General features: G+C 43.1%; 1 protein-coding gene across 1 annotated transcript; it reads right to left on the bottom strand.

Annotated features, from left to right (window-relative positions):
- Nucleotides 1–2,668: 2,668 nt before the first annotated feature.
- LOC102836120 (chromosome unknown open reading frame, human C15orf26) lies at nucleotides 2,669–21,998 on the bottom strand. The gene is made up of 7 exons (XM_006870944.1): nucleotides 21,900–21,998; nucleotides 18,795–18,884; nucleotides 17,495–17,727; nucleotides 15,202–15,286; nucleotides 8,082–8,240; nucleotides 3,749–3,822; nucleotides 2,669–2,873 (listed from the first exon to the last, which is right to left on the bottom strand). Exons 1-7 carry the CDS (start codon nucleotides 21,966–21,968, stop codon nucleotides 2,669–2,671), a joined length of 915 nt encoding a protein of 304 aa, XP_006871006.1. The 5' UTR covers nucleotides 21,969–21,998.
- Between the last annotated feature and the right edge of the window lie 2,337 nt (nucleotides 21,999–24,335).

Genomic DNA, 24,335 nt, shown 5'->3' with positions numbered 1-24,335 from the left:
GTATACATTTAGAGATGCCTATTGGATACTTGGAGTCCTGGTGTAGTATGATACATAGGATAAGCATTAGACTGCCAACCGAAAGGTCAGTGGTTCAAACCCATCAGCTTCTCCTCGGAAACCCTATTCAGGGTAGCAAAGAGTTGGAACCAACTTGATGGCACTTTACAACATTGGATACTTGGAAGCATAGTGGCTCTTGTAGAATAAATACTGGACTGCTAACCACAAGGTTGGTAGTTCAAGACCACCAATTGCTCCAAGGGAGAAAGATGAGGCTTTCTATTTGCTCAAAGCTTTACAGCCTTGGAAACGCTATACAGGGTCGCTATGAGTTGGAACTGACTCAACGGCACTTAACAACATTGGATATTTGAATTATTTTGTATATAACCACCAGTCTTTAAAGAGTTCAAGAGCCAAGATGTCACTTTGAGGTCTAAGGTGCACCTGACCCAAGCCATTTCATTGTCCTTTTCAATTTGATCCACATGCAAATGAAAGTTGGATAGTGAATAAGAAAGATCAAGACCTTAGAAAAGTCCATGCATTTGAGTTATGGTGCTGGAGAAGAATATTGAAAGTACCATGGGCTGCCAGAAGAGCAAACACATCTGTGTTGGAAGAAGTGCAGCCAATTGTTCCTTAAAGTCAGGAATCTGAGACTTCATCTCTTGTTCTTTGGACCTGTTATCAGTAGGGACCAATCCCTGGAGAAGGTGAAGTAGAAGGTCAGGAAAAAAGAGGGAGACTCCCAAGGAGATGAATTGATTCAGTGGCGGTAGCAATGAGTTCTAACCTAACGATTGTGAAGATGTCACAGGACTGGGCGATGTTTCACTCTGTTCAGTCATTATGGAGCTGAAGTGACTCAACAGTTTGTAGTGTCCTCTTACACTTGTAATAACTCTTCACATAGTATCCAATTGTCTTCCTTACACCATGGTCAGACTCTCCTTAGGAATTGGATTCAGGTATTCTTTTGACGTTCCCCATATTGAAAGTGCTGCCAAAAGAACCAACAGATGTGTGTTGGAAAAAGTGCAGCCAGAGTGCTCCTTGGAGGCCAGGAAGGCCAAACTTCGTCTCTCGTATTTGAGACATGTTGTCAAGAGGGACAAGTCACTGGAGAAAGATATCATGTTTGCTAAGGTGGAGGCCAACGAAAAACCCCAGCAAGGTGGATTGGCAAGTGGCAGTATCAATGGGCTCAAGCGTGGCAACAATTGTGAGGTTGGCCCAGAACTGGGCAGTGTTTCGTTCTGTTGTATATAGGGTTGCATGAGTCGGTACCAACTCAATGGCACCTAACAACAACAAATACCAAATGTCCACAAAAAGTAAATTTATATTGAATTATTATCAAATAACAAGTGATTCTAAACTTTTGTTCTTAAAAGTAAGGCAATTATTTTCCTTTTTTTGAAAGCCCCACATCCTGCTAGGAAATTTTGAGTGAATGTATCTTAGACTTATTTTATGTGGAATTTTCTACCCACAAGGGTGCCAAAACTAACATGCTAGTTTCAAAGATAAAATGGAGATACAGGGTGTGCACTTGAAAAATCCTATTAACAAGAAGTTCCTCGTCAGTAGGTTAGCTTAACTAGTAAAGAATGTCTGCTTTGAGCGTTTTAAGATCTATCTGTTGTTGTTGTTAAGTGGCATCGAGTCAATTCCAACTCATAGTGACCCTATATAGGATTTCCAAGGAGTGGCTGGTGAATTTGAACCACCAACCTTGCGGTTCAATTGGACTTTGCATTCTAATGTATTATCTTACAGCACCAGCTATTACACTGTTGTTGTTGTTATGTGCCATGGAGTCGGTTCAGACTCACAGCGACCCTGTACAGGGTTTCCGAGGCTGTAAATCTTTATGGGAGCAGAAAGCCTCATGTTTCTCTCGGAACAGCTGGTAGTTTCGAACTGCTGACAGTGAGATTAGCAGCCTGATTCATAACCACTACACCGCCAGAGCTCCTTAAGATAGGATCAAATGGACAGCAGCAACTCGAAAGATGAGATAGGAAATTTCGAGCAGTGAGTTTGTGTTAACAGCCAGGAACAAGTTGGGAAAGGAGGGTGAATTGTATGCGCAGAAACTGTACAGTCTCAAAAATGGCAGCAATAAAATATTTAAAATATACATGTATTTACAAGTCACAGAGGTTCTAATCACCTAAGATGAAGGAAGAAACAAAAAACAGAATGTTTACAAAAAGGAAAAAAAAAAAAAAAATTAACTCTAGAGATAAGGCCAAAGTTCATTATTGATTTTCTTGAATACATTATATAAAGTCAAATGGAGAAAAGTGGTACCGAAATTCATCAGGACTCTGATAGCTTTAGTTCGTAGGCACAGCTGTAAAAATAAATAAATGGTTCTTGTACACTCGGCTCCTATGTAGAATCTAAGTAGAAGAAACTGCTTTTCAGAATTTGGTCCCGACAAAGCGTCATCTACCACCTTCAAACGCTAAGTCTAAGCATTCCCCAGAGCCAATAGCCTTTGTAGCCTACCAACCCAAAACCAACTCAGTAATGTTACTATACGCTTATTTTAATGTAATGTTCAAAGAAGTCTGTGCTTAGTAAGATCGTGAGGCATGGCCAAGATCATTCATTTAAGACAACATTTGAGGTCAGCAAGTCTCAGGAGCAGAGGTTAGCTGTGTCTCTCCGTGTTAAGGCCCATGGCTTGCTCCATGGCGCCAGTGTTCTCCGCCCGGGGTTTGGGCAGGTCCAACATGGTGGACGTGTCCTTCCTGGGATTCCCAGTGACCAGCATCCAGTGATTCTTTGGTTTTTCAGCTTTGTGCAAATCCAGATGTGTATGAGCAGCAACCTCAACCTCCTTACCAAAATAGGTACTGGGGTGAGAAAGAATTCATACTGGTTGGAAATTTGATTTAAAAACAAACAAACAAAACAACTAATTTAATCTGCAATGGCCCTAATGAAGTAAACTGCTCTATGAGGGGGCTTCAGAAAGTTCGTGGAAAAATGAAATGAAAAGGAACTTTTGAAGCCCGGTCATATAAAGTCCTTCAGGATCTATAAAATATTACACATTGTAGAGTATATTTCACTCTGTTGGACAAAGACTGAGTAAACCAAAAAAAGAAAAGAAAAAACAAGGAAGCTGTTGAGTTGATTCGGACCCATGGCGACCCCATGTGTGCCAGAGGAGAACTGCACCTCGTTGGGTGTTCAGTGCCTGGCTTTTTCAGAAGTATACAGATAGGGCTTGCTCCTGAAATGTCTCTGGGTGGACTCTAACCTTCAATGTTTCTGTGAGCAGCCTAGAACACTGTCACTCAGGTTAAAGTTAGAGTTAAGCACCATTGAGTTAGTTCTAAATCATAGCAACTCTGTCTAGGGTTTCCCAAGGTGCTGTGTTTGAACTGCCGACTTTGCAGTCCAGTGCATTATCCTGCAGTACCACACCAGGACCAAGGCTACAATGCTATGATTGCTAAAATTCTCTTGTAGGGCAAGAGCTTGTAACTAAAAGGGTGTACAACTTTTCACACCATCAAAATTCTTTGTGCTAGGAAAAAAAAGTTTTTGAGGACTATATTTTATCATCAAAGAACAGTTTTCCGTGGCGCACTCTGAAAATTGAGCTTCTCTGCTTAGTGAGAGAGCTTCACGAGTTTCACTTGTCCACGAAATTTTTGAAGCCCCGTGGTGTTTATCCCAGCCCCCAACCAGACACACCCAACAGTATCCCGCAACACAATACCTTATGAAAAGATGCCGGTGGACCACCAGTCCCTGATTTGTGTGACAGTGATTAATGAGGATTTTTGCATTTGCCTTGACAGATAAAGAAAATACGTTATTTGCATTCCAAATTAAGGCCTCCAATTTCCTAAAAGCAAAAATGTTGGAAAACATTATATATTCATGTAAATTTCATGTTGTTGTTGCTTTTTTTAATGAGAATATCCTAGAAGCCAAATCATAATGGATTGATTAAGTACATTTCGATCAATAACCACATGATAGAAAATTATACAACCCATTCAAAGTCAAATTGGGGAAGATGATGTATGGTCTGTGAGTAATGTTATTGAGAAAAAAAAGTACACTCATGATGCGCCTCTTCTGTTTTTTGATTTAAATGTCTATACATAGAAAAACAAGGAGCTCTGGTAGCGTAGTGGTTACGAATCGGGCTGTGAACCTTAAGGTCAGCGGTTCGAAACTACCAGCTGCTCCGCGGGAGAAAGATGAGGCTTTCTACTCCCGTAAAGATTTACACCCTCGGAAACCCTGTACAGGGTCGCTATGGGTTGGACCCGACTCGATGGCACTTAACAACAACAACAACATAGAAAAAGATGAAACTGATAAACAGCGGATATCTTCAAAAGGCGGAACTAACTACCAGCAACTTTCAAATGATTTATCTTGCTCTCATGAGTCTTCACAAATGAGCACATATTAAGCTGATGAGCAGAACAGTAAATAAATAAATATCATCTCCAAATCCTGGCTCATGTAAGCTAAAAGCTGTGTGAGAAGAAGAGTCGGCTCAACATTCAGGAGCTGGTCAGTCCCTCACAGCAGGGCTTGGCCTTCTCCTGGTAAATATAATCCATTTCACAGTCCACATCAGACAAGGCCACTCTGTGGCCAGCGTGGGTCAAGACAGAAGCAGAACATTCAATGATCATATGTGAACAAATACAAACTGGGAACCTAGTCCAAGAGACAGAATATCACCCACCACTCACTCCTGGCTAATACGAATGGCTGCCGTTTCGCTACAGACTACAGCGTCAGCCCCTCTAGTCTGCCTTCCCACAGAGAAGCTTTATTGGGATACCTAGTAATTGAATTAGGAGGCGTTGGGTGGCTCAGATGGTTTAAGCTATTAACTACCAGCTGAAAGTTTGGCTGTTTGAATCCACCTAGAGATGCCTCTAGGAATCCTGGTGTGGCGCTGTGGGTTAAGGCACCAGACTGTAAAGTCATTTCAACTGCAAGGTCGGAGGTTCAAGCTCACCAGCTGCTCTTTGGAAACACTACACAGGGTTGCTATGGGTCAGAGTCAACTCGACGGCACTTAACAACAACAAGTACCTCAGAAGAAAGACCTGGTGAAAGGTCTTCTCCCGAAAGGTCTCAGCCTTGAAAACCCTACGGAACACTTCCGTTCTGCATACGTATCGTATGGTTGTTGTGAATCAAATCAACTCAAGGACAACGAACAACAGCAACAATCACAGAATTGCTCCCAGTCCCAAATGTTTCCTGGATGCCTTCCCCAAATCACCCAACCGAAGCCAAATCCTAGGCAAGTGCCCCACTTGTTTTACAGCAGTGAGAGCAGCATCATCAACAGCCTCCCTGGCAACAACACTGGGCGGGGACCTCAGCATCAAGCCGTTATAGCTCTGAACTGAATGTGAAGGCTACATGTTAGTGCCATTGTAGGTTGTATGTGCTATTTGGTATGATTTGATGGGTTCTTTTGGGGGTCTAGGAATGCTAACAAAATTTCTCCCATATAAATGAATAGTTTCTTCACTTATGAAAGGTTTCACAGGCTCGCTCTACTTTCAGATAGCAGGGGAAACAGGACTAAGTACATCCTAACACCCTCTTGGAGTCCTGGTGTGGCGCTGTGGACTGTGGACTCTGTGGACTGCAAAGTCAGTTTGAACTACAAGGTCAGTGGTTCAAGCTCACCAGCTGTTCCTCGGAAGCCCTATACAGGGTTGCTCTGGGTCAGAATCGACTCGACGGTACTTAACAACAACAACAACACCCTTATAATCCTGGTGTGGTGTTGTAGGATCAGCACTGGACCCAACGCTGGCTTAAACCACAAGGTCGCCAGTTCAAACTCACCAGTTAAACTGCTCCTTGGAAACCCTATACACTTCACAACAACACCCTCCTACCACGGGGGTGTCAGGGTTCCCCCTGGTGTGCCCTCTTTCCCTCAATGCAACAATAAGGCCAACTTGTTCAGGACAGCTGTGTTCTTTGCCACCTCTTTTGGAAGACATTGACAGGTGTAAATTACCTCTGATAGATCTTCAATGTTGTTGTTGTTGTTGTTGTCGGGTGACCCTACGTGACAGGGTAGAACTGCCCTGTATGGTTTCCTAGGCTGTAATTGTTATGAGGGCAGATCACCATGTGTTTTCCTGTGGGGTTGCCAGTGGGTTTGAACTGCCAAACCACCAAGGCTCCTTCTTAGGTTTTGCATTTTGCAGAGATCTGCTCCAGACTGTAAGGTGAGTTAGCAATGCCGACTCGAGGCCCTGGTACCTAGGTCACTGCTCTGTCAATAATAAGAATAATAAACTACAACAATACTGAACACCTAGGAGCACTTTGGGGAGTCCTGAGGTGGAACTGTGCATTAATGCGCGCCAAGTTGGATTGAACTGCAAGATGGCTAGTTTCAGCTCACTAGCTGCTCTCTGGAAACCCTACATAGGGTCACTGTGGGTCAGAAGCAATTCAAAGGGATTTAACAACTAGAAAAACAGAAGTGCTTCCTGGTGAGGCAAGCCCTTTGCTAACAAGCACTATAAAGATGTTGTTGTTGTTAAGTGCCAGCCGAGTCAGTTCCAATTCACAGGAACCCTGGATAGGGTTTCGAGGAGTGGCTGGTGGCTTTGAACAGCCGACCTTGTTGTGGTCCAGTACTGAACCTACAGCACCACACCAGAACTCTGACTATTTAATTGTCACAAAACTTGATTCTCATCAGTTACCGGTTGCCATCAAGTCAACTTCGACTCATGGAAACCCCATAAATTTCAGGGTAGAAGTGTGCTCCATTGGGTTTTCAATGGCCGAGGTTTCAGATGGACATCTCCAGGCCTTTCATCCAAGATGCCTCTGGGTGGACTCAAATCTCAAGTCTTTCAGTATTGGTGTGTTCTTGGAGGGGATAGACATGCGCAAGTTAGTTCTGAGAGGTCTTTGTTGTTGTCATAGGGAGCTATTGAGTCCATTCGAACTCATAGTGGCCCTATATGACAGAGTAGAACTACCCCATAGGGTTTCTTGGGCTCCTTTCAGTTAACAGCCCAGAGTATCAACCATTGGCATAGCCCAGAAACCCTAAAATCTCACATAGCAGGTAGGATTGTTACCGGTAAGGAAATAGAACCCCTAGCAGTATAAGCCATGAAACTGAGAGGCAATTCCAAGAATAATTGGAGAGAAGAAAGTTGTGCACATTTTTTTTGTGACCAGGTATGGCCTCCATGCTGGGAGAAAAACCTTATGGGCTTCAGGTTCCCCTGGCAGAGCCCAGAGGGAAGCATACCAAGTCTGACAGGTCCAGAGAGGCCTGCATTAGGCATTGTTGGGCCACTGAGTAGATTCTAGGTCACAGTAACCCTACGTGTCAGTGAAGAACTTCCTGGAGAATGGGCAAAGGTCATGAATGATTGTCTCAGCAAACCAGCCTTTAGGTTCAGCACGGCTGTCAACATCAGTCTCCCAGTGACTCCTAACCGCTCTTCGTTCTCCATCAAGCTGGATGGATCAGGAGCAAGCAGCAAAGCCTCTGCATCCTGAAACAATGATGCTTGCTCATGTCTACCATCTGGCCGTGGGGCCTCAGGATCCAGTCTCACAGGGTCCAGGCTCCTGAGACAATGACCATGAGTTAGGAGGAAAGTTGTGCTGCCCTGCTGTCTCCTCTGCTGCCCTAAGGTCTCCCAGTCTCTTCAGAGATTAGTGCAGGACTTGGGTGGTGCAGTCAGTTCACGTGACTGTGAACGGAAAGGCTGGAGATCTAAGTCTTCCCAGAGATACCTCAGGAGAAAGACCTGGTGACTTACTTCAGAAAAACCCATCATTGTTACCTTATGGAACACAGTTCTACTCTGACACACGTTGGGTCCAAGAAGGTGACTCTGAAGCTCCATGATTATAACGTGAGATCTGAGCTGAGAAACACTGATACAGGTGTCTTCCCAGCTTGAGTTACAAGCTAAAGAGAGAATGTTCATACTATGATACACCTCTGCTCTCTGGGCAGGAGTAATTCCATCCACTTGGCAACGCTGGCTCCCACACCTTCCCTGTGCCCTGCTCACCGGGACGGGCATGCCTTCGTATTCCAGGCGCAGTTGAGGGTCAAGATAGGCAGCCTGCCAGCAGTTCAGATAGGAGAACTCCTCCACCAGGTATACTTCCTGAAGCCAAGACTTCTTAGCTGATTTCAGCAGGGTTCGGTGGTCACTCGCTAAATATAACTGAAAAGGACAGCAAGTAGATGCAGTGAGTTACAACAACATGAAAACCTGTTTAAAAATAAAAATGAAAAACAATAACAAAAAATCCATTAGACTGGATGGGAAATGTATTTTAAACTGCCCAGTTCCTACAAACTATATGCGAGGATTCATTTTCCCTCTACCTTGTTAAGTACTGTGGAGTAGGTTCCGACTCATAGTGACCCTACACAGGGTTTCTGAGGCTGCAAATCTTTACGGGAGCAGAAAGTCTCATCTTTCTCCCATGGAATAACTGGTAGTTTCAAACTGCCAATCTTGAGGTTAGCAGCCTGATTCGTAACCACTATGCTACCAGGGCTCCTTTCCCTCTGCTTTAGAAATGCTATTTTGTAATGCGGAGGCAGTCTCCCCGACCTTCCCCTTCAACTCCTTCTCTGCTACTTTCCTTCTCTCTCAAATACCAAACTCAGCTTTCATCCCTTTCCAGAAGTCCTCGCCGTACCCCCTCCGCCCCCCGCCCACCCCCCGCCCCCGATCTCCCTCTGTTCCCCTCCTCCTCTAATTCAGGGTATAGAGCCTAGGTCAGTATATTATTTTAAATGGTGCATAAAACGCATTCTAGGAAATGAAGCTGTCTTAAAGCCAAACATCACTCCAGATGACATTTGCTTGCAAGCCTCCAAGGTGCTCCCAAACCCTGTGGAATCAACATCTACACTTGGCATTTTTGTCAGATTTTCCGGCTGCTTGTCACCTTGCCAAAAATCATCCTTTCCTGCTGAAAAGTCAGAAATGCCAGTTTCTTGTTAGCGGACTCCCCTTCGCCCTGACCCTGGAGGTACTTCCTGCATATTTTAACAGGATTTCACTCAGCCTGGGCTGTGGAGGCACTATGGAGTGGCTATTTCCAGGAAGCTCTCCAGCCGGCAGGAGGGGAGATGGAGTGTGGTCCAGAAGTGGAAGGTCGTCTGTAAGGTAAGGGCTGTCCAGTAGGGTCGCAATGAGCTGTGGAGATGGAAGACAGGGAGCCAGAGGGGACATGCGTGGACAGGGCTGATGGGACAATGTTATGGTGGCATTGATGGTGGCCATGAAGGCTGTTGTGACTCATATGTGCAGAGTAGAACAGCTCCTAGGGGTTTCAAGGCTGTGAACTTTCAGAAGCAAGTCACCAGCCTGTCTTCTGAGACCTTACATTTCAAAATAAAGAGTCCAGACTTACTCCAGAGAGCCGTGGGATGACTTTTCAGTGGGAATGGGATGGAAGCACACCTGAGAGTTTATAGGTGGGTCTGGCAAAACCATCTGGTATGATCTGAAGTCAGGGTAGAGCAGAGGGGACAAGCAGCTGGGGCATGAACCAAGGTACTGGGTTTGGGAATGGAAAGACAGGTGCATGGGATGCGTGACTAACAGGCAGGTCACAGGGTTGCTGGGTGTCAGAACAGGTTTTCTAAGCAGTAAAAGAGACAGGTATAGGATTGCACTAGGGTCTGGGGCCTGAATGGTGGGAAGAATATTGATGCTGTTTGAAGCAACAAGAAAAGCAAGACTAAAGAATAGTTGCTTCAAACCACAAAACATGTATGTTGGTGTAGTAACAGTAATGAGGGCAGAAAAAAGTCTAAAAGGCCATTATCACCAGAATTTTTATGAATGCCCTATAAGTACTTACTAATCTAAAGATAAAAATAAACAAACAACAACAACAAAAACCTGAAATAACAGGTATGAGAATTTAAGAGGAGGAAAACTGTCATTTGGAGATGAATGACTATCTAAAAGTCCCAAGTGCATCCACTGGAAGGTATTAGAATTAGTAGGAGTAAATGGTTCCATTAAACGTGAATGTAACAATCAATAGCTTTCAAATGTAAAGGTAGATGATTTGTAACAAAAAGAGGGGAGTGGTTGATCTTGCAGTCCAGGAGCAGAGGACTCAGGCACCATAAAGGGACAAGTGCAGGACCCTATCCAGAGAAGCAGTGATTCCAGAGATGGAGGCAGAGACGATGACATGGAGAAACGGAGCAGCTGGGACTCTGGACTCATGGAGGGCGAGGGGCTGTGTGCTGGTGACGGGGGTCAGGCTTGCAGGGTATGTCCTTTGGTCTTTCGAATGATTATATATATTCCTGAGTGTTTTGGTGTATATCCAACAACAACAAAAACAGGAAATAGAAGCAAATACTGTAGAATGATGATGCATGGAGGGGTTTGTAATCATTGCAATGAAACAAAATACGACAGGATGAGTGTAAAGCTGTTGTTCTCCCATGTAAACTACCACTCAATTTCACAATAAATTTTTTTAAAAACTCAGCCAAAATTTAAAAAAAAGAATCAATAGCTTTCTTATATATTTGTTAAGACTATCAAATGAATCGCACTATAAATATAAATACATGCTACCAAGGAATAATCTTTAAAATACTGATGTCAAATCCATGAGAAGACAAAGTTTTCAAAACATTTTACTGAGAGTTATAAAATAATAATTGAGTAAATGGACAGACATCTCAAAAGAAGAAATTCTATAAAGTTACTAAGGACCTGAATTTATTTAATATTCCAATTGAGTCAAAATTCCAAGGAATTTTTTTTTTTTTTTTGGAAAGGCACAGAGGGACTTGTGTTTATCTAAAAGATTAAATTCTTCACATAATTCAGAAAAAGAAGAGTAATAAGAAGGAACTAGGCCTATCCGCACTCAACATAAATTACACAGTCATAATAATTAAAAAACTATGAAAACAGAAACCATTGCCATGGAGTTTATTCCAACTTATGATTACTCTTTACTGAGTTTCTAAGACTGTAAATCTTCATGGAAGCAGGGAGCTTTGTCTGTTACTAGGGGGTTCAAACAACCCACCTAGCAGTTAGCAGTCCAATGCCTAATCCATAGTGTTACAAGGGCTCATGGTATTTGGTTCCTTATTTTGGAGATTTAGGGTCATGGTTTCAATGAGACATCTAGACAATTCACCTAATAATGAATTTCCACCACCTCTACCCCAGCAATTTCCCACCACTTTGTCAGTTTATCCTACTGTAGTGACTTACATGTTCCGACAAGTCTGTAAGCTATGACACCAGTGTTTGAAATATTAGCAGGATCACCCATGATGGACAGGTTTCAACGGTGCTTACAGACTAAAACAGATTGGGTAGAAGGAGAGGCGGACTATTTCTGTGTTTGTTGTTGTTGTTATGGGCTGTGGAGTCGGTTCCGACTCATAGCGACCCTGTACAGGGTTTCTGAGGCTGTAAATCTTTATGGGAGCAGAAAGCCTCATCTTTCTCTGAATGTTTAGCCATTGAAAAACTTATGAAAGCAGCAGAAGATTGGCAAATACCGTGCCAGACGATGAAAACATGCAGAGTAACACCAGAACATTGTCAGATAGAGCACTAGAAGATGAGCTCCTCCGCTTGGAAGACAATCAAAATACAACTGGAAAAGAGCTGTTCCTTCCAAGTAGAGTTGACCATGATAATGTGAATGGAGTAAAGTTTTATAGATAATAGAGGAATGCTGAACCAAATACAACTATCCAACAGTAGACTAAAGGCTCAGTGAATGAGCCATAGAATTATATACCATACAGTCACGAAATGCTAGCACAAGAAAGCTTTCAGACAGACATGTGTGTCAAAGAGAAAAAGTAACAATCCACTAGCATAATTGTCATGGTCACATTTAAGTTTTCTAAAAATTTACGATTTACATATATGAGATGTTAAAAGAGAAAAATATTTACAATTCAAGACAGTATATTATTCATCATGCTCAGATCTAAGTTCAAACTGAGAATACACATCAAAACAAAACTGGACAAAATGTCAGCAGCGCAAATTTCTGGGTGGTACAGTGGGTGTCAGTCACTCCCATGTTGATATAACTTGGGGTTTTCCCAAAATTAGGAATTAAGGAAAAACCAAGCTTTAACTTACTATCGATGGTGAGTTGCAGTTTAATTGGCAGCATTGCTTTTTCTTCTTGTCGTGAAGTGCCATCAAGTCATTTCAGATTCATAGTGACCCTGTATAGGGTTTCCGAAGAGCAACTGGTGGATTTGAACCCCTGACTTTGCAGTTAGCAGTCCAGTGATTATCTTATAGCGCCACACTGGAAGTCCTAGTTATATTTAGAGGTGGTTGTTGTTGTTATGTGCCATGGAGTCGGTTCTGACTCATAGCAACCCTGTACAGGGTTTCCGAGGCTATAAATCTTTATTGGAGCAGAAAGCCTCATTTTTCTCCTGTGGAACAGCTGGTAGTTTCGAACTGCTGAACTTGCAGTTCGTAGCCCGATTCGTAACCACTATGCTACCAGAGCTCCTTCCTTTCAAACTGCAAGTCAACATAGTCTTGTCAACATTTAAGTGCTCGGATTTTTAAAGACACTTCTATTTCAACTAATATGCAGTGACAGCAAAAATAATCAGTATTTTGTTTACCACTTTTTAAATTTTAGTTTTAATGTTTACTTACTTGCATTCTCTTTCCCCGAGCCCAACTGCACTGAAGCTTCACTCATTTCGGTTCAGCCTGTCGGGTTTGTAATGACTTCATAAAGAAGCAGATTTATGTAACTGCATTTTCCCACAAACCTCCAACAAATCATCTTGACATACTTCATGTTTAACAAGATGAACGGAACCAGAGAGTTCCAATAGCAAATACTTGACTTCATTCAGAGTCTGTTCTTCTCAAAAAACATCTAACTTGAAATGTTCTGAAGTTTACTCCTCTGAAAACATCTTCTTTGATTAGAGATAGATAAATAGATGTGTGTGTGTGTGTGTGTGTGTGTATTTTTTTTTGAATTGTTGAGTAATTTTTAAATGTTTTAATATACCAGCTTCCTAAAATACTTTAGGAAGTATTTTTTTTTAAAAAAAAGGAGCTCTGGTAGCGTAGTGGTTACGAATCAGGCTGCGAACCTTAAGGCCAACAGTTCTGTGGGAGAAAGAAAAGGCGTTCTGCTCCCGTAAAGATTTACAGCCTCGAAAACCCTATACAGGGTTGCTATGGGTCAGAATCAACTCGACAGCACTTAACAACAAACAACCAAAAAATAATTTAGGTTTTGTGGGGTTTTTTGTTTTTTTTAATACTTCAATTTTTATATGTATAATGTGCCATGGAGTCAGTTCCCATTCATAGCAATCTTATATAGGGTTTCTGAGGCTGTAAGTCTTTATGGGAGCAGAAAGCCTCATCTTTCTCCCATGAAACAGCTGGTAGTTTCTAACTGCTGAACTTGAGGTTATCAGCCCAACTCCTAACCATTAGCTACCAGAGCTATATATATATTAAATGTTTTAATATGCCCAGCTTTCTAAAATAATTTAGTTTATATATGTATTATATACATATAAGCTAAAGTATTTTGGTCTCTATATATGTATATGGTGTGGCACTGTAGGTTAATGCACCAGACTGCAAAGCCATTTGAACTGCAAGGTCAGAAGTTCAAGCTCACCAACTGCTCCTTGGAAACCCTATACAGGGTCGCTATGGGTCAGAACTGACTCGATGGCACATCACAACAATAAAATATATTATATATATGTATATAGATATATAAATAATAAAGCATTTATATATATATATATATATACTGATATATATGTGTATATATACCAGGAAGCTGGGTATATTAAAACATTTAAAGAGTAGTAAGCAGTTCAGAAATAAGGAAAGCAATATAAATGCCATAGAGTGGACAAAGTAAACCATAATCTAAAAGATTAACCATGAAATAATGCAATCAGGGGTGTTTAATTTTGGTTGCCCCATCTTGGTAGGTGGAAATTAAAAATAGAAACCTTATGTGCCTCAGTAACCTCAAAAAAACAACCAAACAAAAAAACCATGGCATATTTACAAGGCAGTAAAGAGAGTCCCTAAGTATATACTGTCTCAGACTTTTTTAGATACACTTTTTCTTATTTCTTGAAGTGCTGTCAAGTCAGTTCCGACTCACAGAGACCCTGTATAGCATTTCCAAGGAATGACTTGTGAGTTTGAACCACTGATATTACAGTTCAAACTGACCTTGTGGTCCAGTGCTTACCTACAGTACCACACCAGGACTCCTATGCTTTTTCTTCTTGTTGTTAAGTGCCATCAAGTCGGTTCTGATCCACAGCAACCCTATATAGGGTTTCCAAGGAGTGATTGGTGGGTTTGAACCACCCACCTTACAGTTCAAACCGACCTTGCGGTCCAGCACATTAACCTGCAGCACCACACCAGGACTCTGTGCTTTTTCTTAGAGGTGGTACAATGAGAGTCTTCCACATTCACAGAAAAATGTTACACAGAACCAGCTCTGTCGCTTACTAGCTGTGTGACTTGGGTGGGGTGGTTCCCCATTAGTAAAGCAGTCATGAAAAGGTTAAACAACTCATGCACAGCCTTATCCCACAGTAAGAATCCCAGCTAAAATCCAAACCCAAATTTCTCTTTTCAATGGCGAATCTTCATCTTCAAGGAAAAGGTAAAGCATATAGACTCATGTTCCCTGATGTAAGTAAGTTTCCGCATCTCATGTTGTCCCATCTCTCATGTTTGACAGATGTTTGAAACCCAAAAGTTTAAAAAAAGAAAAGGGGGAATAATAAAGTCAAACCACACATATCTTGCTGGCACTTGTAACATACGCCAACTGTAAGGAGTGTATCAATTAAGGCAATCATTTAATTTACGGGTGGAGATAAGATACTTTTTGCCTCCTGCAGTGCAGAAAGATTTCTCTCCATTACTCTTTCACTGTTTGAAGGTGCATTTTTGATCATTTGCAAAGTTAGAAGGGAAGGATAGGTGCGAAGCTCTTGGTAAAAAGCAGGCCAAAGCCATAGTACAGACAGGCAGAGCCCCCGCCTCTGTTCACTTCAGTGGACCAGCGTCAGCCCACAAGGAAACAGAGTTGACTGGTCCAAGGTAGACAGGCAAAGTTAAGACTCACCATTTTGTCTTCAGATCCTCCCATTATGCCAAGGCAAAAGTCCTCCCCGTATCTAAGGACTTGACCGATGGCATTTCTGTCTAAACTGTTAATGGAGAATAAACATAATATAAGCTTAGTATTAGAATTATCATATATCTCTACTTTTTGTATTTGCAGTTTTGTGTTTAATCACTTTCATGGTCATATTCACGGACCATAATGGAGTTAAATAAGGAAAAGCATTTTTGTTGTGGCCTTAAAATCCACCGAGCATCCTGCTCCCTGCCTCCCACCATAGCCAGAGCACAGAATATCCCCACTGGTCAGCCTTTGGTCAACATGGACTGAGCACTTCCCAACACAAAGGAATTCTGGTCTAACGCATCTGACATCTTTAGAGAAAACCAAAGGAAGTCTGGGGGCGCAATGCTTAAATGCTTGGCTATTAAACAAACGGTCAGCAGTTCAAACCTACCAGCAGGAAAAAAGATCTAGAGGACCACCCCTGTTGAGATTGGATTGTTGTTGTTGTTGTTGTGAAGTGCCCTCCAGTCGGTTCCGACCTATAGTGACCCTTTACAGGGTTTCCAAGGAGCAGCTGGTGAGCTTGAACCACCAACCTTTTAGTTCAAACCCTATTGGGCAGTTCCAATCTGTCATGCTGTTATTGATATGTGCATTAGTGGCGTTCAGTCGGTTCTGACTCACAGCGACCTCATATATGGGTTCTGAGGAGCAGCTGGTGAATTTGAACCACCAACCTTGCAGTTCAAACAGGCCTTGAAGTCTAGTGCTTATCCCACCGCGCCACACCAGGATTCCAACCTGTAATATTGGGTCACTGTAAGTCAAAATTCACTCCTCAGCCCAACAACGGCAACAGCAAAGAAAACCAAAGTACTGCGTCTATAGACACTTAAAAAATACAACCTTCTCTTCTCATTATCCAGGTAGTGGAAGCTGTGAGCAACTTTCATTTGTCTGGCCATAAATTATCTACATTCAAAAGAAACTACTTCAAGATTCAAACCAAAAACCAAAACCAAACCTACTGCTGTTGAGTCCATTCCAACTTAGCAACTGTGGCGCTCAAAGATAAGCACCAGGCTGAACTGCAAGGTTGATGGTTCAAACCCACCAGCCACTACTTAGAAATCTTATACAGGATTGCTATGAGTTGGAATCAACTCAGCAGCACTGAACAACAGCAACAAAGGGCAGACTACAGAGCCGCGGTGATGCTGTAGGATAAGCACTAGACTAGTAACCTGAGGTCAGCAGTTCAAACACACCAGCTGCTCCTTGGAAAAAAGATGAAGCTTTCTGCTCCTTAAAGAGGCACAGCCTGGGAAACCCTAGACGGTGTCGCTGTGAGTCAGAACTGACTCCGTGGCAGGGAGTCTGGAGGAATTCATAGCGCAGAATAATACTGCTCCCTAGGGTTTCCAAGCCTAAAAGTCTCAACAGCAGCCAGCAGCTACATCTCTCTCCCACTGAGTGGCTGGTGGGTTTCCACTGACAACTTTGTACTTGAACAGCCCAGCACTTAACCCACTAGATCATCAGGGCTCCTCTCAAGACTTAAAGGACTGGCTCCATATGTATCATAATATGAACACCACTATGGCTGCTATCCTCAGGGTCAGCAGTTCGAAACTACCAGTGGTTCCGCAGGAGAAAGATAAGGCATTCTGCTCCTGTGAAGATTTACAGCCTTGGAGAGCCTATGCAGGGTCACTATGAGTCAGACCTGACTCCACGGCACACTACCGGCACACCACCGCCACATCATAAACGTACATGCTGATTAACAAAGTGAGAGCACACATCTGACATCTATTTGTTCTCTCAGGACTTAATTGCTCCTTTCAAAATTACTGAGAGTTCTTTTTGTTTTTAAGTTGGGCAATTAATTTCAGAAGAGCACATCCCTTGCATTAAATTAGATCGTTTTTTGCTGTGAACATAACATGGTGATACTAAAAGCAGTGTAAGTGCTCAAACGAGCTTGAAACGTTATTAACACATCGATGTTACTACTAGGCAAAATATGAATATAATCTCCTGGATCCAATACCTATGAATTAAACATTTAGAATTAAATACAATTTGCCGATTATCATACAGTCTAACAAAGGGGGATTGTAAAGACCCTTTAAGAATAATTCTCAGTGTAAGTAAACAAGATGAGATTCACAGAAAGTAACTGTCACCTCGGATCAACATTGCTCCAGTCCCAGGACATCCTTAAACTACAAGGCAGAGCTGATATTGATGATGAAAACAAGTTGAAAAATTACGGTGCCCCTACCTCAAAATCATGAAAGTGTTTCGACTAACTGGGTTCTTGGTTTGGGCTGCGCTCAGACCACAGGGTACCTCCAATTCATCACTCAGGTGGGCTTTAATTTCATCCGGAGTCAAACATACACACAGGTCCCCAGCCAGAAACACATCGGCTTCTGGATCGGAAGGGTCTGGATTCACCAGCATCACGTTGTCACCATAGTGAATGTATCCATCTTGAGATACAGAAAGCTGTGTCTGCAATTGTAGTAGGAATTTTTGTCAAATAACCTATGCAATTCTCAGCAGCCAGTGACAAGGCCTCTCCCTGGGGTAGCTTCTTTTCCTTCTCAGGCTGGGATCCACTTCCATAAGGGATTTACTTGCATTTCCTCTAATCCTTGGTGCCCTTTTTTTAACCTGCTGCCAAAGCCACCAGTAGTTCAGTTGTTATCAAGTTGATTCCAACCCATGTGCATCAGAGTAGAACTGTGCTCCATAGAGTTTTCAATGCCTGAATGTCTGGGAATGGATCACCAGGCCTTTCTTCTGAGGGACCTCTAGGTAAATTCAAACCTCCAACCTTTCAGTTAGTAGCCATTAGTACCACCCCGAGCCCCTTATCAAGGCTAAATAAGGCCCCTGATGATCTCAAATAAAGTCAAGTGCAGTTTTGTAAAGCATGAGATTACTCATTATGAATTTATTTTTCAATATTCATCAAATATTTTTCAGCACCAACTAAGTGGCATTTGGAATCCTGGTGTGGGACTGTGGGCTAATGCACTAGACTGCAAGGTCAGCTTTTCAACTTTACCAGTCGCTCCTTGGAAACCCCATTCAGGGTCGTCATGAGTCAGAATCGACTCAACGGCACTTAACAACAACAAGTGGCATTTTATTATTTACATATTAATTCATTTATGTCTTTATTTGAAAAAATACAGGCAAACGTAAGTAATATCAAACTCCTCTTATGTTTCTAAAATTGCGGGGGAATTGTAAATGTTTGTGGCTTTCAGATTTTTTAAAAAACTGTTGTTTTCCAAATGATTGCCCATTTGTAGAATTTTCCCTCATTTAACATATGTTCAAGGAGCCCTGGTTGTGTTGTGCATTAGGCATCAGGTTGCTAACCGCAAGGTCAGTAGTTCAAACCCACCAGCCACTCCACAGGAGAAAGATGAGGCTGTCTGCTGCCAGTAAAGGGTTACTGTCTCAGAAACCCCGTATAGGGTTGCTATGAGTCGGAATCCACTCGATGGAACACATATTCACACTAAATACTACAGCGCTTTGAAAACAATGCTTGGGTTTTCAAGTACCTGCTTCAAAAGATGCCCTTTGAGTCTCCTGTTTCTCTGTATGAGAAGTTCTCCCTTGTCTCTCTTCTCTAAGAAGTTTTTCATGAGCTCCTGGTTGAAAAGAAAATAAATGGCATCTGATGGGTCAGTAACAATCCTGAATAATACAGACAATGAATTGCAGGCTTTAGGTCAGAAGTACCTGGAGGTCAAAAAGCAACATCTGAGAACATAAGAAGTGTGAGCACAATGTGGATGGTACAAAGAAAAAAGCACTGTTTTAATATTTTATCTCATTGTCGAACGTTTGAGAAAATGAGAAAGGCAGAAATGAGAGAAGAAAAGAAAAGCATCTGTAACTGCTACAGCCAGAGGCATCATGAGCCAGATCTGGGGAGCATCTGTCCCCACTGAAGCATTTCCCCTGGTGGCTTGAAGCTTGCCCCTGGAAAGTCCACCCACTCAGACAGAAACATGGGTGTGGCTTGACGCGTGTCTGTGTGTGTTGGGGAGAGCTGTGTCTAGACAAGGCAATGAGTACAATATCAGCAAAAGGGACACTCAGAAGGGAGATGGAGCCAGGGAAAGTTTGTACTGAGAGAATTTTTGCAACTGATTGTAGTCCCTGAGGACTCTTGGTATGGCACTGTAGGATCAGTAATGGATTTTGAGTGACAGATTGGCAGTTCAAATCCAAGAGCTGCTTCTTGGAAACCCTACACAAGGTCGCTATGAGGTGGAACTGACTCGATGGCACTTAACAACACAAGCAGTGTCGGAAACTATAAGACTCCAAGGAAGAAGACGAACAGTGGAGCTCAAAGTCAGTAGCTTGAACCTACCATTAACTCTATGGGAGAATGATGAGCCTTTCTGTTCCCATAAAGATTTACAGCCCTGGAAACCCTATAAAGGGTCGTTAAGAGTTGGAACCGATTCTACGGCACTCAACAACAGTAGACTAGGTACTCTAGACCAGGTGGGGAGTTCTGTGTGGCACTGTAGGATAAAGCACTGGACCCCAAGGTCGGTATGAACTTCAAGGTCAGTGGTTCAAACTAACCAGCTGCTCCTCATAAAGGCTCTACAGGGTCACTATGAGTTGAAACTGACTCTATGGCACTTAACAACAGACTAGGTGGAGGGAGGATTCCCTGGATTTGTTTAGCACTTGACTGCTATTCTGAAGGTATCACAGCACTGCAAAAGGAAAGTCTGGCAATCCAGACTTCTTAACTGGCTTCTGTTAAGATTACAACCAAGACACCACACAGCACACAAAGAAAGTATTCTACACTCTACTTTGGTGGGTAGTGTTGTTGTTGTTGTTGTGTTGTTGTCATGTGCCATCGAGTCGGAACCGACTCATAGCGACCCCATGCACAGCAGAACGAAACAATGTTCGATCCTGGGCCAACCTCACTACCGCTGCCACACTTGAGTCCATCAATGATGCCACCTGGCTGATCCATCTCGTTGGGGGTCTTCCTCTTTTTCTCTGACCCTCCACCCTACCCAGCATGACATCCTTCTCCAGCGACTGTTTCCTCCGGACAATATGTCCAAAGTAGGAGAGACGAAGCCTAGCCATCCTGGCCTCCAAGGAGCACTCTGGCTGCACTTCTTCCAAAACAGATCTATGGTGGGTAGTGACTGGGGTCTTAAAAGGCTGTTAGCTCCCATCTAAGATCCATCTATTGGTCTCTCCCTGTCTGGAGCAAAGGAGAATGAAGAAAATCAAACATTCATGGAAACAGTTAGTCCAAAGGACTAACAGATCACAGGACCCTCAGACTCTATGATTTTGAGACCAGAGGAGATCGAGGGGGCCAACATCTACAGGCCACTCTGAAAGGGATCACATTAGAAGATCTTGGATAGAGTAGGAGAAAAATGTGGAACAAAACTCAAAATCATTATAAAAAAGAGACCAAACTTACTGGTCAAGTAGAAACTGGTGCAATCCCTGAGACTGTGGTCCTTCAGAACTGGAACTGAACTTCCCCCCAGGGCTCAATTTTCAATCCAACAATGTTGTCATTGTTGTTAAGTGCCATCGAGTGGTTTCTGATGCATAGCCACCCTGTACAGGATTTCCAAGGCGCAGCTGATGAATTTGGAAAGCCAGCCTTGTGATTTAAACCCTTCATGCAGTCCTGTGTTTTATCCCAGAGCACCCAGATGAACACTAACACAAGGCAAGTACCTACTCCTCAGAGCAATCAACAGTAGAGATCACAAAAGCATCATCTGACCAAGGACAGAGTCCAGAAGACAGAAAGGATTAGGAAGAAGGACGAATGGAAAAGGGGCACACCGGGAAGAAACAGGATGAGGGATGTTACATTGTGCAGATTGCAAGCAAAGACATGAACTAAAGTGTGTATGAATTGTGAGTGGAAAGCTGAATTGCTCTGAAACCTTCACTCAATCCATAATAAAAAGTTTTTTTAAAAAAAGATTACATACAAGAAAATCCTATGAAGGCGTTCTATTCTGTAACTCAACTCACACTCACGGGCAGCGTGGACTAGACAGGCACGCAACAACAGTAGTCAAGGAGAGGCAAGAGTCCAGCGTGGGAAGGAACGCAAGTCCAAGGAAGCCAACGGAACAGAGAGTTAGGGTGCTCAGAGTAGAAAGACTTTGAGAACTGGGTTTGCAGGACAGCGAGGGGTGGGGATTTAGGGATGTTACCTGGAGTCCCCGGTGTGGCGCTGCAAGTTAATGCGCTGGACTGCAATGTCAGTTTGACCCACAAGGTCGGTGGTTCAAGCTCAGCCATTCCTCAGAAACCCTATACAGGATCTCTATGAGTAGGAACAGACTCGACCGACCGCACTTAACAATAGCAACCTGGTGTGGCGCTGTAGGATAAGCACTGGACCGCCAGGTCGTTTGAACCGCAAGGTTGGGGGTTCAAACTCACAACCCGCTCCGTGGAAACCCTATACAGGGTCGCTAAGAGTCGGAACCGACTCGATGGCACTTAAGAACAACAACAATGTGTATTCCCAATGAAAGAGAGGATTTGGGATGCTCAGTGTCAGAAGGGGAACAGAGTTTGTGAGTCCCTCAGCTGTCGGGGACTGAGCGCTGGGAACACGTGCCCCCGTGTCTCTGTACCTCCTCAAGGTAGATGTCCTCATTCCAGTTTCCCATCCGGACCCGTGGACCATACAAGTTCTGCGCCATAGTGTCCTGCTCTCCCACCAGCGACCCTCCCTGCGACTCCGCTGTGTTACCGTTGCCGTCGCCATGACGACCCAACCGCTCTTCGATTGGTCAAGGTCTGGGATTGCTGACCAATGAGAGTGCTAGGTCTGTGCAGGCCTTGGGGATGACCTCAGTCACGGAAGCTTATAACTGCTTGAGTTTAATTGCAAAAAAAGCAAGAGGAAAACTCGAGCCATCGTGCCTCATTTTATTAAGTGCTTCCTCGTGGGTTGGTGGTGGTGATAGTGGTGTTTGAAACAAAACAAAACTTTTTTTTTTTTTTTTTTAGTAGACTCTAAATGAAACCTTACACAGGGTCGATATGAGTCAGAAATGATTCGACGGCGCTTACCAACAGCAACAACAAATGCGAAATGCTGTAAAAATATACAGTACCTTTACTTATCAAAGGAACCCTAGTTACGCAGTGCTTAAGCGCTGGGCGTTTTGAACCCGCCAGGCATTCTGTGCCCAATAAAAGATGTGGCAGGCTGTTTCAGTAAAGATTGACATCCTAGGAAACCTGAGGAAGCAGGCCTATGGGATCTTTATGAATGGACTGGCGCGGGGGTGTGGGTTGTGTTTCACTTATCAAGGCAGCGAAGAGGACCTTCTAAAGGAAAGCACAGCTGACTGCAGCTGGCCTTACAGTCTAGTTCAAGTCACGGTGATCCCAGGTGTGTGAGAGGTGAACTGGGCGCCATAAAGTTTCCAGTGACTGATTTACTGGCTTTTCTTCTAAGGCACTTCTGGGTGGATTTAAACTACCAACCTTCCCTTTTACAACTAAGAACCTATTCCCCGAATCATTAAACAATACATGCTCAGTGCAGAAATGTAGAAACCAATGTAGCATAGGTAGCTGGTTGTCGGTTGTGTGTCATGGACTCCGTTCCAACTTAGAGGATTTTGAAAGTCATAAATCTTGACAGGAGAAGCCGCACTTTTCACCCACAGAGCAACTGGTGGATTCAAACTGCTAACTTTGAGGTTGGTAATCCAATTCATAACCCACTGCTTCATGCGGGTTCCTTAGATAGCCTGGAAGGAAGGAGGGACATTACAGAAAAATTTTCATCCCGAAAAAGTAAGAAATATACCATGTTAGTCTATTTCTGTTTAACATTTTGGAGGTAGTTCAGGTTTTCAAAATATATTTCCTTGTGCTTTAGGTAAAAGCTTCCACAGCAAACTAAGTTCCCATTTTGTCATTTTTACATGAAGCGTTCTGTGCCATTGGTTACAATTTTCACAGTAAGCCAGCGCACTCACCGTTTCACTTCTGTTTCCATTGATCTAGCTTCCTTGTCCCTCCTTTTCTTCTCATCTTGGTTTTGGGTAAATGCTGACCAATGGGTCTCATGTATGGATTGTTTAAGGGAGCACGTTACTCACGGGTGATATTGTTTGCTTTGTAAGACAATCTTCTAATAGGCTGAAAGGTGGCCTCCAGGACTGGTTTCAGTTCCAAGTTTAAAGGGCGTTTTAGGGAGATAATCTCAGGACTCCTTTATCTCTCTCGGTCTTTTAGGAATTTGAATTTTGTTCTACATATTTCTCCCATTGTATCTGGGACCTTCTAGGTTGCAGGCATTATCTTTATGAACTACGTTATGCTGATTGACTGAATTTACCCATGAAACTACGTCCTTAGCCTTTTAACCAAGTAAACAAATACTACGAGGTATTTGGATGAGTCCTGGTGTGGCGCTGTGGGCTAATGCGTCAGACTGCAAAGTCATTTGAACTGCAAGGTCGGCAGTTCAAGCTCACCAGCTCCTCTTTGGAAACCCTATACAGGGTTGCTATGGGTCAGAACGAACTCGACAGCACTTAATAACAACAACAGGAAGTCTCTAGAGTCCTGGTGTGGCACTGTGGGTTAATACGCTGGATGGCAAGTCTGTTTGAACTGCAAGGTTGACAATTCAAGCTTACCAGCCGCTCCTTGGAAACCCTATACAGGGTCGCTATGAGTCAAAACCAACTCAATGGCACTGAACAGCAGCAAGGAAGTCACTATTACCCTGAACCTGTGCGCTTTATTATCTATTTAATATATATACGTATATGCATCCATATATAATGTATATGCAGAACACTCAAACGTGTATTCCTGATGCCTACAAGGAGCTCTGGTAGAGCAGTGGTTATGAATTGGGCAGCGAACTGCAAGGTCAGCAATTAGAAACTACCAGTTGTTCCGTGGGAGGAAGATGAGGCTTTCTGCTCCTATAAAGATTTACAGCCTCAGAAACCCTGTACAGGGTCACTATGAGTCGGAACCGATACCACAGCACATAACAACAACAACAGATACATGTTGTTGTCAGGTGCCATCGAGTC

Source organism: Chrysochloris asiatica, unplaced genomic scaffold (assembly GCF_000296735.1).
Source record: "Chrysochloris asiatica unplaced genomic scaffold, ChrAsi1.0 scaffold00156, whole genome shotgun sequence".
NCBI classification, from domain to species: Eukaryota; Metazoa; Chordata; class Mammalia; order Afrosoricida; family Chrysochloridae; genus Chrysochloris; species Chrysochloris asiatica.
This window is presented reverse-complemented; position numbering and strand designations above follow the sequence as displayed.

Bases quoted from the DNA above. Each gene is read 5' to 3' on its own strand.
- LOC102836120 (XM_006870944.1), bottom strand. From the start codon at position 21,968: ATGGCGCAGAACTTGTATGGTCCACGGGTCCGGATGGGAAACTGGAAT. The intron at 17,728-18,794 runs GTACTTGAAAAC...CTACAATTGCAG, and splicing joins AAGGGCATCTTTTGAAGCAG to ACACAGCTTTCTGTATCTCA. The intron at 15,287-17,494 runs GTAGGGGCACCG...CTCCATTAACAG, and splicing joins AACACTTTCATGATTTTGAG to TTTAGACAGAAATGCCATCG.